This window comes from Atta cephalotes (genome assembly GCF_000143395.1).
Source record: "Atta cephalotes unplaced genomic scaffold scaffold00026, whole genome shotgun sequence".
In the NCBI taxonomy this organism is placed as follows: Eukaryota; Metazoa; Arthropoda; class Insecta; order Hymenoptera; family Formicidae; genus Atta; species Atta cephalotes.
Genome location: NW_012130090.1, coordinates 2,865,901 through 2,883,250, shown reverse-complemented (window position 1 = coordinate 2,883,250; position 17,350 = coordinate 2,865,901). Strand labels below are relative to the sequence as shown.

At 30.4% G+C, this 17,350-nt stretch overlaps 1 protein-coding gene across 1 annotated transcript in view; it reads right to left on the bottom strand.

Moving 5' to 3' along the window:
* Window positions 1-384: 384 nt before the first annotated feature.
* The window catches only part of LOC105620458 (afadin), a 97,932-nt gene continuing 80,966 nt past the window's right edge, over window positions 385-17,350 (bottom strand). Inside the window, exon 24 of the mRNA XM_012201948.1 lies at window positions 385-705. Within this exon, the coding sequence (XP_012057338.1) occupies window positions 385-705 (321 nt within the window). The remainder of the gene's footprint in view (window positions 706-17,350) is intronic.

Genomic DNA, 17,350 nt, shown 5'->3' with positions numbered 1-17,350 from the left:
CACTCTTTCTCATTCTGATAGTTAAGGATGTGCAATAATTTCAGCTTATGCATAACGATAGCATGCCAGCATTCCTGGAACGATTCCTTACTGAACTTCCACTTTCTCGCTTCCATCTTCTGCATAGCGAAGTGAAACATTTTAAACGCTTGAAACGTTTTAAAATAGCTTCCTTGAAGAATAATCAAGAATAATTTGAAGATCTTTCCTCCATGTAACCAATCCTTTGCGTGCTTGAGCAATTTACTTGAAGCTACGAGCAAAGTACTACATCGTAATGCTCCATGAGCATTGGCGATCAGCTCAATTCGGTATATTCACGATTCGATCTTCTTCTTCGGATCTATTGAACGAGGGAATTTGTGAGGCTAACACAGTAATAGCCTATGCCATAGGAACTGCTGCTAATGTTGGCGTACTTTGAATGTTGTCAATTCCTCCGTCAATAGTGGAAAACATGCAGGCAGCGATATATAATTTTGTATTGGTTGTTGAGACGTCTGCCCTGGACGGCTTGGAGGGACGTTGGCATCCAAATTCGTCGATTTCTTTGGTCTTCTGTAAACCGCATAAATAAAGACTGTTGACGCATGAGAATTTAGTTGCACTGATATCTCTCACGGTAAGGCCTTGAATGTCTTGATCGCTGACAGATTGATTCTGATGTTGCCGACTGTTATTTGGAACCGACAGGGAAAACACTCTCTTCCATGAGCCCGTAATGAGTCAAGACACTCAGTTAAGACACTCCTCACGGGAATTTGTTACCGACAGATTTAGACTGATAAGTGTATTCTTTAATTGTTCGTACGTCATATGGTTGCTTTTCCAGAGTTTTTTCACTAAACTGTATATTTCCATTATTGATATATATTTTAAAATAAATTAAATATACAATATTAATTATTAGAATAATAGTTAAGATATGTATCTGTTTGTTTTTACGCACTCTTTTTATTACATTACGCAAATTCGTGCGCATTGCATTCTCACAATTGGATCTAACTTCTGAGATAACTCTCAGAATCTGATTAGGCTAGGAAATTTTTTGAAATACATCAATGAATACCACTGGTCGGATTGGATTAGAAATCCGACGATTCAGCGTAAACACCCGAAGATGAGGAAATCAATAACCAAATAATCAATTAAATTTACACTGCAGTCATCACTAGCAAAACCATCGCAGAAGAAACTGCAAAAGATGAGGAACTCTTAAAACTAAAACTATCTACTTCGTTACATCCAGAAATCTTGAAGGAGCTATATTATACTCATCTTGGTACGTCTAAAATGAAAAATTTGATGAAAAAGCTAGATGATATTGTTACTGGTGTAACATCGATAAAGACATTGAAAAAGTGGTGCACTCAGAATGTCAAAGGGTCAAAGTACTTCCCAAAAGTCGCACTTCATCATTGGGAAGATGTGGAAGTCAATTTCCAACGAATTTACATAGATTATGCAGGGCCGTTCCAAAGATATCAATTTTTCATCCTCATAGATGTGAAACCTAAATGGTCGGAGATTAGAATGACAAAAGGAAATGCATCCGCCTTTTTGCAACCGTTTTGAAGAACATTTTCAGTTCACATGGAACACTCGAAGTTCTAGTATCCGATAATGCAACAAAATTCAAAAGTAAAGAATTTACTCAGTTTTGTCAAAGAAATAGCATTTTTCAAAAAAATCGCTCGGGATATCCAGCTACTAATGATCTTGCAGAAAGATACGTTCAGATTCTCAAGAAGAAGTTAAGAGCAATGAAATATAAACTAGGTACAATAACTTCGAAGATAGAAAATATTTTGTATATCGTTTCCGAGACACACCGCTATATTGTGGAAAAGCCCATCAGAACTCTTATCTAAATAGACAAATTCGAACCAGTCTGGATTTGCTGCATCCTCTGTGCACAAGCCTAAATACCAGATATTTTATACAAAGCAATTAAGCAGGAAACAGAGTACAGTCTCGAGCACGGTGGAACTTAACGATGAACATTTAGAATAATTACAAAGAAATTGGATCAGCTGCACTTCAAGATACAATTGGACGAAGGACACTATAAAAAACATATTAAAAGACATATTAATCAATTATGCCCGAGTAAGATCTTCAAAGAAAAATCTAAAAGGAAATCAGTCCAGTAACTAGAAACTGATATCTAGTATCAGATATTCTAGAGCACCAACTAAGGTTACAAGCACACCCCAAACAGGCATGAGTCCGGAAAGATCGTACTCTGCAAAATATTCAAGTTGAAGAGAATATTTCAGGAGGAAATCAGAAGATTCGCAGATCTGAGAAGCCCCGTAGATCCCTGAGATATTTAAATGATTTTGTTCCTAAATGAGAAGACTATTTATCTTATTATATTCTTTTTTTTCTTCTCACTTATATGATTACTGAGCTCTGATGATTAGTTATCTTCTTCGTTATAAAAATAATTTTATTCTATAATTAAATTATATTCTATTATACCAAATAATTATCACATAATCTATATATCAATAAGCAAATGGGAGATTGTTATATTGTTCGTTCATTGGTTAAAAAAATTGATTTACCTCACATGTTAATTATTTTCGAAGTAGCGATACGTTGAGAATGAATTTTAGTTTTGAATTTGCTCTCTATGTATGTATGTTTTGAGAGATTCTGACGAAATGTAATGCAAGAATATATTTTATATTAAGGAACATATTAATCGTTTCTTTTTATTTAATTCTATCTTCACAAATGTAAGTTATAACACATCACTTCTCTTTGTTTAATCGTTTCTTCGATTTTTATTCGCGGAATAGTAATACTAAATTTTAGTGGATCCTCGTCACTAGTATAAATGAAAATCAAGGACCTTTGCGAAACATCTATGGAAATCGGCAACGGACGTAATCGTAAGATTGAAATTGAAATTGAGAGAGAGGGGGAGGGGGAGCAAGCGAAAGAGAGAGAGAAGAATCGTTATTTATTAAACGCTCTAGGACAATGTCTCCTCGAACGTAAGAATACATATATAAGAATACATATAAAAATTTACAAAAATTTGACACATACATTTGTTAAAATGAACAATCTATAACAAAAGAAAAAAATAAAAAAAGAAGAAAAAAAATTGTAATATACCTATATGAAAATCACAAGAATAAGATAATAAAATAAAAAATAAAAATAAAGATAAAGATCACGCAAGCATATACAGAATAAGATTAGAATAAGATCATGTTATTACAGAGCACGACATAAGAAATAATTGGTGATTCCACTCGCCCATTTTTGCTTTGAAAAGCTGTGACGAAATTGAGGCAGTTCAGATATGTAACACTAGACGGTATAATGGTCTGACATCTAATCTCTCATACTCTATTACATCGATTTCGTTCGCGATCGCTGGAAAGGAAGCCATGTGGATTCTGTCTTTTAAAAATCTGTTATTTTCATTCAATTTTGGAGGAGAGCTCTTTGTGTTCACGAAGATTGTCTCGAAGCTCAGTGAATCCTTTCCTTAGAAAAACTGATTATATTATTTATAATTTTTGCTACTTAAGACTATTAAACTAGTTATAAGTTATTGTATAAAGTAATTTTGTCTATATCATTTTCTCGCTTTTATTAGACTTTGTTTTAATTGATTAATTTATTCTTATTGATATTAAATCTAAAAGATTGAAGAATTGAAGAATTGTATTAGAAATGAACTAAGAAATTGCGCATGTATCGCATTGTTTTTTTTTTTGTATAAGATCTGTGTCAGACAATTAATTACACTGTGGTTCGAGTGTTGTATCATCTCAACATTTTTGGAAAGAACAGGTTGAAGTATTTTTTTATCGTCATTTAATGATACACGGCAAAAAAAAACATTTTTGGAAAGTGTGGCTGGCTTTAAACGAGTATTAGTATTCGTTTTTGTATATTCTGTTTTGAAATATGATCTATTCGCATTGATCTCTAAAGGCTTCGAGAAGTAACGATGAACAAAGAATAAAAATAATTTATAACATGCACGGTAATTTTAAATATGATAAAAATTTCGTAATATTAAGTTTTTTATTTTTAGATAACATGTCGTTTAATTGTCTAATTCCTAATTGCATTCGAACACGTAAGAAATCATTTTTTTTGAATTCCAAGTAACATGGAACAACGCGAAAAATGGATTGCATTAATCCAAAATGCATATCCGAATATAAAAATACCTAAAATTTTCCTCATTTATGAGGATCATTTTAACAAGGACATTTTAAGAAAAAATGTAATCAAGGATTCAGATGGAAAAATTATATTTGAAGTAATAAATTTTTTTATTATGTCATATAAATCAAGTTTTTACTTCTACATATGTATATTTATCATAATTTTTCATCATTCTTCAGCGAGAATTATTAAAAACAAAATTAAAAGATGGGACTAATCATTGCTTTACATTCACAAAAATTGGTAGAAGATATTAGATCAAATGAGGATAGTAATAACTGACTAATGAATCGAGACTATGAAGAAAAGATTGGTAGGAAGTACCAGATCAAATCACGATAGTAGTGATATAAATAACTTTAATAAATTTAATAATGCATCGAGATAATAAAGAAAACTTGGTAGAAAATAGCAAATCAAATCATAATAGTAATGATGTAACTTTAATAATAGATCGAGATGATGAAGAAAATTTGGTAGAAGAAAATATAATTTTATCAAGTAACATGTCTATTTCGTCTCCTGTATCTTCGTTATTTGAGTTACAATCAACTTCGTCTATGTATTGTGAAGAGCAAAGTTAAAATTTATTATTTTACTATGCAATAATTATATTACGATTGTTTATTATTATACAAGTTATGTTTTTAGGACTTTTAATTAAGAAATGATATATATTTTCCATATTTTTCAAGATATATTATACAATAAAATTCAAGTTAACTTGCCAGGCATAACATGGGATGGCATTGCAATTTTGAATTACGTCCATAAATATTATTCATTCAATTAATTCAAGCAAATATGTTCAAGGAAAAAAATTATTATTAAAATTATTATAAAACAAGTAATAAAGAATAATCATAACAAAATGCTTCTATGCTTTAAAAACTAGATTTTACTGTGTTTAACAACTAGGTCTTTTACTAAGTTACAATTTATGAAGACTTACAATATGACATATTGTTTCTAAACAAGAAAACCCGGGCCAATATATATTAGAAAACTTAGATGACTAATTTATTGTTAGAATATACATACACAATTTTATTTTATGCCAAGGAGGTCCAGTGATTAATCATTTTAAAGATATTTATCTAGTATGTGCCATACAAGACAATGTTACCAATATGTGGCGACATAAAAAATGTCCCGTACAGACTTCTGGAGAAAAAATATGCAAGTTTTGTATATCTTTATAGGCAGTGTCGCTGCGCGTAGCTTAGCGCCGAGCACTACCAGTCTGTCTCCAGATAAATATTTACAATAAAACGCTGATCGTAATAAGCATCATACCTCCAAAAAGATAATGTTTACATCTTCCAATCGTAAAAAAGTAATAGCATTAAGGACGAGCGAGTCAAAGTTCAAGCAGTACAAAGATTGAAGTTAAAACAGAAATACCAGGTGTATAAGCTTAAATCCGCTGTTTGCTCATAGGTGGCATTAGTGAGCGTACAAAGCTACCCTGGGCACACAACACACTTTTTTTCATGTGTTTGACATCTGTCAACATTAACCAGTGCACATCATCAGCAATTTCATACAACAACATACATTTTTTCTTTCGTAATCATGTCTAGTTTTTTTGCTAAAAAAAAAAAGCATATGCGGGAAGCTTTGCTTTTCTGTTTCAATTTGAAGAAATCGGTTGCCGAATCGCATCGAATACCTTGTGAAGGCCTATGGCGATAATGCTTTATCGGAAACAACGTGCAGAGATTGGTTTCACCGGTTCAATGACGACAATTTTGACCTGAGTGACAAGAAGCATGAAAATCGGCCCAGGAAGGTTGAGAACTGTTGAATTGCAGGCTCTTTTGGATACCCAATCGCAAAAAATGCTTGCCGAGCAATTGGGTGTTTCTCAAGCAGCCATTTCCATGCGACTACATGCCATGAGGAAGGTTCAAAAGATCGGAAAATGGGTGCTGCATGAACTGAACGATAAGCAGATGGAGCGACGCCAAAACATATGCCAAATTCTGCTTGTCAGACAAAAAAGAAAGTCGTTCCTGCATCGGATTGTGACAGGCGATGAAAAGTGGATCTATTTTCAGAATCCTAAACGCAAGAAATCTTGGGTTGATTCCACCCAACCATCAACATCTTCCTCAAGAATGGCTTCGGACGAAAAACGATGCTGTGCGTTTGATGGGATCAGGAGGATATCATCTACTACGAGCTGTTAAAACCTGGTGAAACTGTTAATGTTCATCGCTACCACCAACAACTGATCAAATTGCACCGTGCTTTGCGTGAAAAAAGGCTGCATTATCGGAAAAGACATGACAAGCTGATTTTCCTCCACGACAACGCACCATCGCACATGTCAACAATGGTCCCAAACTACTTGGAGACACTCAACTGGGAAGTGTTACCCCATCCTGCTTACTCACCAGACCTGGCACCTTCTGACTATCACCTGTTTTCGTCGATGGGCCACGCGCTCGCTGAGCGGCACTTCGATTCTTACGAAGACATCCGAAAATGGCTTGATGAATGGTTGCCTCGAAAGATGAGGAATTTTTTTGGGATGGTATACACAAATTGCCCGAAAGAAAAATGTATAATTAGCGAGGGCAAGTATTTTGAATAAATTTGTTTTTGCTTCCTAGGAAAAAAAAATGTTTTTCTGACTAAAAAACTGACAGCGGATTTAAGCTTATACACCTAGGCTTATACAATAGGCTAATGAGAGTCAGCAACAGTAAACAGCACAATTATTTAGTGAACAATAATCAGAATTGGATTGATGTTTTCTTTATTTTGAATGTTTCGACTCTCTTTGGAAAGAGTCGAAACAAGAATGATACAAGTATAATTAGCTCACATGTCCATAATGCCTAGGTCACTCGCAAATTATTAAAGATGCAGCGTTGTTAATCTGACATTTTTTAAAAAACAAATCTTATTAAAGTGATATATGCATAAACAATTCAAATGACTTATCATCATGGAACATTGCACTGAAGCTTTGTCGAATATATTAGAACTTAAAAAGTAGAAATATTAAAATCAACTATAAAGATCATACATTTTTAGAACACATGTCCGTGTACGACGACGTGTCACTCAGATAAATGAATTATTTTCGAAGTAAGAGGTAACACAATAAATATTAAGATAAATTTGCAATTATCAAAAATAAAATACATGTATACAGTTGTTAAGTCAAACTCATAAGAACCTCAATAAAATATTGTATAAGAATTAAAAAGTATCAAAATTATGAAAATTATAAAATAAAGAATTACATATTGGGAGTACAAATTAGTCGGTCCGTTTCCCTAAAGATAGCTCCAGCTGTTGTGAATGGTTCATGTCAGTGACAACTGTTTTTGGCAGTTTCAGAGAGGTTAAACATCTGCTAATAATATTCAGTTTTCATAATTTCAGTTATCATTTTGAGTTTCATACAAAAACCTTGATTTTTACTGTGAAATGTCGAATTTTGTGTTAACCAAGCAGCATTTATAGGTTTTGATTTTCTGCTTTAATTGGAAGAAAAGTGCGGCTGAAGCCCATCGAATGCTTGTCGAAGTTTATGGTAACACTGCTCCAATTGATAAATCATGTAGAGAATGATTTCACGACGTTTCAAGGCTGGAGATTTCAGCGTTGAAGACAAGCTCCGAACAGCCAAAAAAATTCAAAGACAAAGAATTAGAGGCATTACTCGAAGAAGATCAGAATCAAACGCAAGAGGAGAATCATTGGGGGTAACTCAACAAGCCGTTTCTGTAGATTGAGAACCATGGGAATAATTCAAAAACAAGGAAATTGGGTGCCTTTTGGACTGAAACCGAGAGAAAGGCGATTTTTCACTTGCGAACAACTGATTCAAAGACAACAGAGAAAAAGTTTTTTGCATCGGATTGTGACTGGAGAAGTGGATATTCTACGACAACCCCAAGAAGAAAAAATACTACGCTAAGCCCGGTCAATCGTTGCCATCGACCTCAATATCAGCACCATGGCCGAACATTCATGATTCGAAGATCATGCTCTGTATTTGGTGGGACCAAAGATCTTGTTTACTATGAGTTGCTGAAACTTGGTGATTCCATTACGGGCGATCGGTATCGGCTACAATTAATTCGTTTGAGCCGTGCATTGCGAGAAAAACGGCCGGAACGAGCAAAGACATGATAAAGTTATTCTTCTTCATGACAACGCTCGGTCTCATGTCACTAAAGTCATAAAAAAATAATTGGAAACGCTCAAATGGGATGTTTTACCGCACCCGCCGTATTCTCCAGACATTGCTCCTTCTGATTACTGGTTGTCCCGAAGGATGCAGCAACCGGTTCACTTCTTTCGTAGAAATCGAAAATTGGTTCCAAAATTGGATCACCTCCAAAGACGATTTTTTCGAGATGAAATTCGAAAATTGCCTGAGAGATGGGAAAAAGTAGTAGGCAGCGATGGACAATACTTTAATTGATCTGTTCATTCATTTTGTTTTGAAATAAATGCACAAAAAAACGGACCGAACTAATTTGTACTCCCAATAAATAAAATGAAAAGAAAAGGAAAAAATTCAATATAAAACATATTTCATTAAAATTATTACATTTTCGTCAACTAATAAAACTTTTGTCAAATGAAGTTAATAAACTATAAATCTAAAAAGGTTACTACATAAGTCAGGAGAAATTTTCAAGCATCGCTGTATACAGTCCTTCTATATCTGAATGTAAATTAAGGCCATTCTTATATATGTATATGAGTGCCATTTTCGAAATCTTTTGTTCAAAAATTTTTCCTTGTCTAAAATTTGAACGTTCTCCCAATCGAAATCATGTAAAAATTCATACGATGGTCAGTAATTACAAAGTGAGTGTCAGTGTTCCAATATATCTACGATGTTCAGATATTCTGTTGGAAAGTTTCCTATTTGTCCAACATAAGATGCATTGCAATTTTTACAACAAATCTTATAGACAGATTTTTATTATCAAATTTGGAAGAGCGTCCTTTTGTATTTTTATGAATCTATTTGTTATCGTTAAAAAACGTTAATTTTATGTTGATGTCTTTACAAATCGATGACAATTTCTCTGATGTAGAATCAATATATGGTAACAAAAACCAAGATACACGATCACTAATCTGTTATTGATCAATAGATAGCTCGGCAATTTCTAAATTACTAAGTGTCAGTGTGTTAATCTATAGTAAAATAATAAGTTAATATAAAATTAAAGATGTATATATATAATTAAATATTGTATAAAAAGATATTAAAAATGAGACACATGTAAACATATATGTTATCATCACGACAAACACTGACTGACGAATAATAGAATAATATTGATATTGTAATGTCAAATTTTGTTTATTAATGATATGTAAACTTTATGTAGACCGGTATTTATTTGTAGGTTTAGACTGTTTTTGTTAATGTTTAATATTTCAGAGATTAAACGTTTATTATAACAAGGTTCTTCTAAAATTTTAATATTCCCAATCAAAGTTATGTTCTGCAACCTATGCTCAGTTATCACTGATCGCCGTGTTCTACCGGATGATTTTTTATTAATTCTTAATTTTTTATTAATTCTTCAATTTCTTATCAGTCTGTCCTACATATGTTACATCACACTCAACACAATCGATCTTATAAACATTATATTTTGAAAAATGATGTCAATAGTCTTTATGTACTTTAATGTAATTTTCTTAATTTGTTCATACTATAGAAAGAAACTTTGATGTCATCTCTATTAAAATTTTTTAATTTATCCGTAATAATGGAATAAAAGGAACTGTGAGTCACGATGGGGACTGGTGATTCGTCCTTCATCTTTAAGTCATTATGCGATAATATCCTTCTTAGAATGCATTTGAATTTGTTGTTTCAAAAAAATTAATTTAAGAAGGTAATCATTAATAATATTTCGATTATTATTGTTAAATTTTTAGTATGATGTTCTGAATTTGAAAATAGAAAAACTTTATCTACTAAACTAATGATTACTCCTTTTTTTGTGAGGAGATAATTTGAAAAAAAATTTAGAAATCTTCTCGAAAAAGTCGGTTTGTTATACCAATCGAAATTTAATTGGTTACCAATAGTCGCGATTGAAACATCTAAAAAGTTTAGTGAGTCATAATCTATTTTTCTAACGTAAAACTAATATAAAAAGAATTAAAAAAATTACTCCAAAAACTGATTTATTTTTAAAGAAGGAACAGCAGCATACAATCAACATATCGATAATAAAATAGTATATCATTAAATAACATCAAGGCAGCTTTCTATTTTTGGAATACCCCGGCAATAAGTCGGCTATAGATAGCGGAGAGCCCATTCGGGTGTGCCGAAGTTTTGTTTATAAATAGCATTATTAAATAAAAAATACGTAGAGTCTAATATAAACTTAATTGCAGTCAGAAACTCTGTCACCGGTATAGAATATTTTTTTGTAATAAAATTCCAGTTTTCGTTTACGCAATCTATGGTTACTTCTATTGGAATGTTCGTAAACAATATCCAAACAAAACGATATCCAATGAAATTAGTTGATATTTAAATTTGATAATTAAATCTTTTAAACAAGTTGAAAACTGTTTTTTATATAACTTTCAGCTTTAGGAATTGCTTCAAATATTATGTGGTGTAAAAAAGAGGCTAACTCATACAGTGGACTACCAATCGATAATATAATGATTCTGTACGAGCAATCCGATTTGTGTATCTTCGGCAGTGCACAGACTCTCGGTAACGAACCTGTCACTGCATGACAATTGTCTGTATTGATAGTTAATATAATTGTATTCTTTCCATCTTGAAATTCTAAAAGTTTTTATAAGCTTATTGATAGGCTTTTTTGATTATTTCATACTTTTTTCATCTTACGTATTTCATACGTTTATTTTAGCATTTCGTTAACTTTTTTAACATAAGTATCTTTATCAAGAACGACTGTGATGTTACCATTATCAGCATGCATAAGAATATACTGGGATGTGAGTCTAGAAACTCTTTTGTTTCTATTTCTAATTAATTTAATAATTTTTTGTCCATAGATGATGTAACAACAGGAGAGTTCACTATGTTGTTTAGAATCGGGATCGAGTGGTTTGTGACATATATTTTTTTGTCTATCGGGAATCTTCGGTTGCTATGCTCAATGCTTTTAATGCAATCAAATAAAATATTTTTCTTATTTTTATTCAGTAATGAGAAGTTTTCTCCTAGTTGTAACAAGCACTGAATGTTGTTCGGAATATTCACTCATGATAGATTCACAAACCACTTGTCTCTGAAAAAATGGAAGGGGAAATTTCAGATATAGAAAAGGAATTAAGACGTATAATGGTTGTGGAAGGAATGGTTTATTTATAACTTGTTTTCTACAAGATGAAATAAGAAGTTGAGGATTAAGAGACTGGGAACTGTTGCATAGTTGTGATTGTTATTATCTATATTCTGAAATTCATTGTTACCATCATGCACTAAAGAGAAAAAAATTTTTGTTTAATATTATATATGTCGATTATTAGTAACATCACAAATATATTCAATTGATTTGATATTAATGAAATGAAATGTTAAAAAATAAAAAAACAGTCTAAACCTACAAACAGATACCGATGATCTACATAAAACTTACATACCGTTAATAAACAAAATCTAACATTGCAATACCAAGATTATTCTATTATTCGTCAGTCAATGTTCGTCTGTCGTGATGGTAACATATATGTTTGCCAAGTGTTTCATTTTTAATATCTTTTTATACAATATTTATTATCTATATACATCTTTAATTTTATATTATGCCTTATTATTTTACTATAGACTAACACACTGACGCTTAGTAATTTAGAAATTGCCAAGCATCTTCTCAACATGCGAAATTTTATTTTATGGCCAGCTAGGTAAGTTGTTTTGACTAGAGTGACGATTTTATTCGAATTTTTTTATTCTCTTAATTTATTTCTAACTTGACTTGTTACTAGAACACCGGAAAATTTCAAGGCAGTGTCACTGTGCGTACCTTAGTGCCGAAACACCAGTATCCCCAGAACAACCGGTTGTTCAGCCGTTTGCGAGTCATTTCCATTTCTCAGCAAAGCATTTCACTGGTCATCATCACTATGTGTATAATTTTGTTTATCTATTTGACTGCTCTCATCCAATGTAACATCTCCTGTATGCATATCTGAAGAAGGCTCAATCGCGAGACCGAAACATGTTATATTTTTAATCAATTATAGAATATTATATTATAAATAGTTTTTGATTTTTCATGTTTTAAAATATTTTTTTATATTTAACTCTTATGTGCCCTTTATTCTCTTGTTATTGTTGATTAAATAATTACGAAAACTGAATTGGTTCACAATTTTTTTTAGTTATTTCGAAATAAATTGCATTCACTTAGTGATCTTGCTAAGAATGGCCTTCTTGTACTTGATGAAATACAGGTACGGAAAAGTGTTGTTGTTAACGCGAAAATTTAATATTTTATGGATTGATCAGCGAAAATCATCCCATAAGTGTAAAGAAAAAATATGGCTGATTATGCCCTTGTTTTTACGTTTTTTTTTCTCTTGCTCATAATGTTTAACAACCAATTACTATTTTTGATTATGTAGGAGCTACTAAAGGATGAGTGTTAACTCAGTTAATGTTACAAGCGATAATATTCCTGAAAAAAGTAGTGCTCGTGTTCATGGCATTATTTGCGATAGTGCCACTACAAATAAAAAGATGTGGGACAAATTTGGCATTTCTGGAAATTTAAAATACCAACTACTTTTTTAAGAATCCTGTCGATTCGAACAGAAATATACATATAATTTCAAATACACCTGATTTAATTAAATGTATAAGAAATAGATTGAAATAGGTTACGTGTAAAATATAATAATATGTATATATGCAGATATGATATTTTACTTTTATTGAAGAAATATATTAATTTTTGTTTATTTCTTTTTTTAATTAGATAATTTTTGAGGCACAGGCGATTTTAATAATTGCAAATAACGAATGTATTATATTCAGATGATTCTTCTTATATCTATACTTATCAACAAACACAGAAAGAAGATAAATAGAAAATAACATCAATTTTTTAATAGAAAAAAAGTAAAATATAAGTATAATAAATATAATAGAAAATCATATTTTTTAGCTAATTTCTTAATTATAATAAGTCGTAAATTATATATAACTAATTTTTATCTATGGAAGCATTTATTGAATGTAATGAAGAAAACAAAAAAAGAAATAGATCAATATGCAATTTTTATTATTCCTCTTGCATTTTTCTTTATGCTTGACGTTTCACTTGTATTTTAACTTAAATATTAACATATTTATGTATAATACAAATTCTCCTCGAAGATTAAACTTTCTTCTTAAAAAGCTAACAATTGGAAAGTATTTAAGGCCGTCTTTATTCTGAATTCATTGAACAGATATGTCAATATTATCATAAACTTTCTATATCATATTATGATCAGTAATAATTCTTATATAATTGTTTCAATTCAAGGGCAAATTTATAAACTTATTACAAACTATTATACCAGGAAAATTCTAAAGACCAAGAAAAATTTCGTACTGTTCCTAAACTGACTATTAATCATATTCAATCAAGTAACACTATGAAAATGAGAGTGTCTTTAGCAACTCAGATATATTATTTTTAATGCCTTTTTTAAAATTATTTCACGACTGTATGAATTTTATTTGCATGGAAAAATAGGTATTTAGCAAAAGTGTTGCGAATGGCTTGAAATTTTACTGAGAGATAAATGCTTTGCAGCAATGTGAAGGAACAATCGAATTTACATTGCAGATAAACATGTTCGATGCTTTAAATCGACGATTTCCAAAGGAAGGAGTTTAGTAACGATTTTGAAGTACATTTATTATTTCTATCTAATATTAATTTTAAATGGCTAATATAAATCAATACAAAATGTTTATGATATTACATTATATTATATTCTTCACCAATCTCTTATAAAGTTAAACGAATGGGAAAATAACAAGAGAACAGTTCAGTGAAACAATAACAAGAGAACAATTTTTAATTACAGAAAGTACAGAGGGTTTGCGAATTATATTGATGTCTATCATATTATTAATAAAAGATTTAATTGAAAAGTTTAGTTTCAAATATATTCTAACAAGAAAAATTATACAAGATTGTTTAGAGGTACAAAAATCTGTTAAGACATATGTTATTTTATAATTAAAATACTTTTTGTAAATTTCATAATCTTAGTTATATTATTTTCATTTTTGCAATAATTTTTTGGAACTTTACGACAAACTGATTGTCAAAATGATCATCCCATATTCCCAACATTGATATAGTTATATCGATTAATTATATTAGAACTCTCGAATTTTAAACAATACAAAAAGATAAATATAATAGGCTAATGAGAGTCAACGATAAACAGCGCAATTATTTAGTGAACAATCAATATTCAGATATTGGATTGGTCTTCTTTATTTTGTTTTCGTGACATGATCAATAATCTAAAATATAATAATAATCTAATCAATAGTCTAAAATATTGGTTTAATAAAAATTTTTTTAGTAATAATGTCCCAAATGATACAGTTAGTGATCATGTATTTTGGTTTTTGTTATCATATATTGATTCTACATCAGAGAAATTTTTGTCAATTTGTAAAGACACCAACATAAAATTAGCATTTTTTTAGCGATAACAAATTAAATAGATTCATAAAAGGTGCTCTTCCAAAATTTGATAATAAAAATGTAGTCTATAAGATTTGTTGTAAAGATTGCGATGTATCGTATGTGAGACAAACATGCAGGAAATTTTCCAGCAGATCTGAACATCGTAGACATATAAATTGAAACACTCACTCTGTAATTACTGAACATCGTATTGAATTTTCACATGACTTCAATTGGGAGAACGTCCAAATTTTAGACAAGGAGAAATTTTTGAACAAAAGATTGATTTCAGAAATCGGCACTCATACACATGCAAAGGAATGCTTTTTACGTTCAGATATAATCAGATACGTTTGCAATATACCTATGCAGCGATGCTTGAAAATTTCTCCTGATTGATGTTAGAAACCTTAAATTTATAGTTTATTAATTTATTTTAACAAAGTTTTATTGGTTGACGAAAATGTAACAATTTTAACGAGTTTTATATTGAATTTTTTCTTTTTTTTCTTTTTATTTATGTAATTCTTTATTTTACAATTTTAATAATTTTTAATTCTTATACAATATTTTATTGCGCTTCTTATCGGTTTGACTTAATAACTATATATTAACTATATACATATGTTTTGTTCTTCATATTTGCAAATTCTTAATGTTTATTATGTGACCTCTTACTTTGAGAATAGTTCATATCTGAGTGACACGTACACGGATGTGTGTTCTAAAAATGTCTGATCTTTATATTTGATTTTAACATTTCTATTATTTAAGTTTTAATATGTTCAACAAAGTTTCATTGCAATGCTTTATTTTTGTGATGGTAAGTCATTTGAATGCATATATATTTAATAATAATAAGAATTATTTAAAAAAAAATGTCAGATTAACAATACTGCATCTTTATCAATTTGCGAGTGACTTAGGCATTATGGACATGTGAGCTAATTATACTTGTATTATTCTTACTAAGGAAGACTCCAAAGAGAGTCGAAACCTTCAAAATAAAGAAGAAATCAATCCAATATTTGAGTATTGTTCACTAAATAATTGCGCCTAAATAATTTATCGTTGCTGACTCTCATTAGTATATCTACTATATCTTTTTGTATTGTTATATTAATTGCGAATATACAAAATTGTGAAACCTCCAAAATTTGGCAATTGTAGTATTGATAATAAAAATATCGATATCATGAGACCATTCATTACAAGAGAATTTCACACTAGTTTCAATTCCAAAGATGAATCTTATAAGAAAAGATATTTACATTTATTAAAAAATAAATTAGATGAGTTCATTGAAACATCTGAATGGGAATGTGACGATATCATAGAAGAAAATTATGAAATGCCAGAATGGATTGTATTATTTATTATGTAAGGTTATAACAAAGAAAATATTAAAATAAATAAATTATGATACATGCCGAGCATCACTTACACAACATACAAGTTCAATAGCAGATGCATAGTTAGTCAATCTAAAATCATTTACAAGATTAAAACATCCTAATACAATGTTATATATGTTATTTTATAATGTTGAAACTTTTTTCAGAAAAAATCTAAATTACATTGATGTATACGAACTAACTGTTAATGATATATTAAACTACAATTTTACATTTCCTTGTGAAAATCATAAATTAGATAGTACTGAGTCATTGTATTTATTATTATATCACAATGCGAATGCATCAAGCAAATCAATAATGATTTAATGAAAACAAGTCGTGAAAAAAAGAAACAAGCTCGTATATATAAAAATTAACAATTATTTGTAAAATTATTTGATAATTAAAAATTATTATGTAATAAATAATAAAATTATTGATTATGTTATCACTTAATCTTAATTCTCTATCTTAATTTCTATTTCTCTTAAAACGCCCCGGGAAAAAATGTTTTATATGTAATTATATATAATTACATATATTTATAATTTTTTAAATATACAGGATGTACCAGAGTTAGCGTAGGAGCCGGCACGTACATATTCCTCATGAAAAAGTAAATCGAAAATGTTAATAGCAAAATCTTAAGGCATCAATAGTTTTCAAACGGTGAGCATTTCAAGAATGTATCAAGAGAGAGAGCGCATCGCAGGCAAAAAATTCCAAACTGCTGTGCAAAGGATCGCTTAAAAATTCCGTTCGACATAATGGCTGTTGGAAGTTTTAATTTCACACGAAGTGTGATGTCGCCTCTATGTTCGAATTTATAGAATACAGCATTGAATATTTTCATTTATGATAATAGAGAGTAAGTAAGATAACCTATGATCTTGAGCCAGTTTTTCAAAGAAGGGCGAGATATAAGGGCGTTCATCTCGTCTAGCATGGATTATATACCTGATTAGGCATTCAATTATCTCTGTATGCGTAGATTGAGGGAGGGAGAAGAGGGAGGGAGAGAGAGAGAGAGAGAGAGAGAGAGAGAAGAAACAGATACAAAGAATAAAT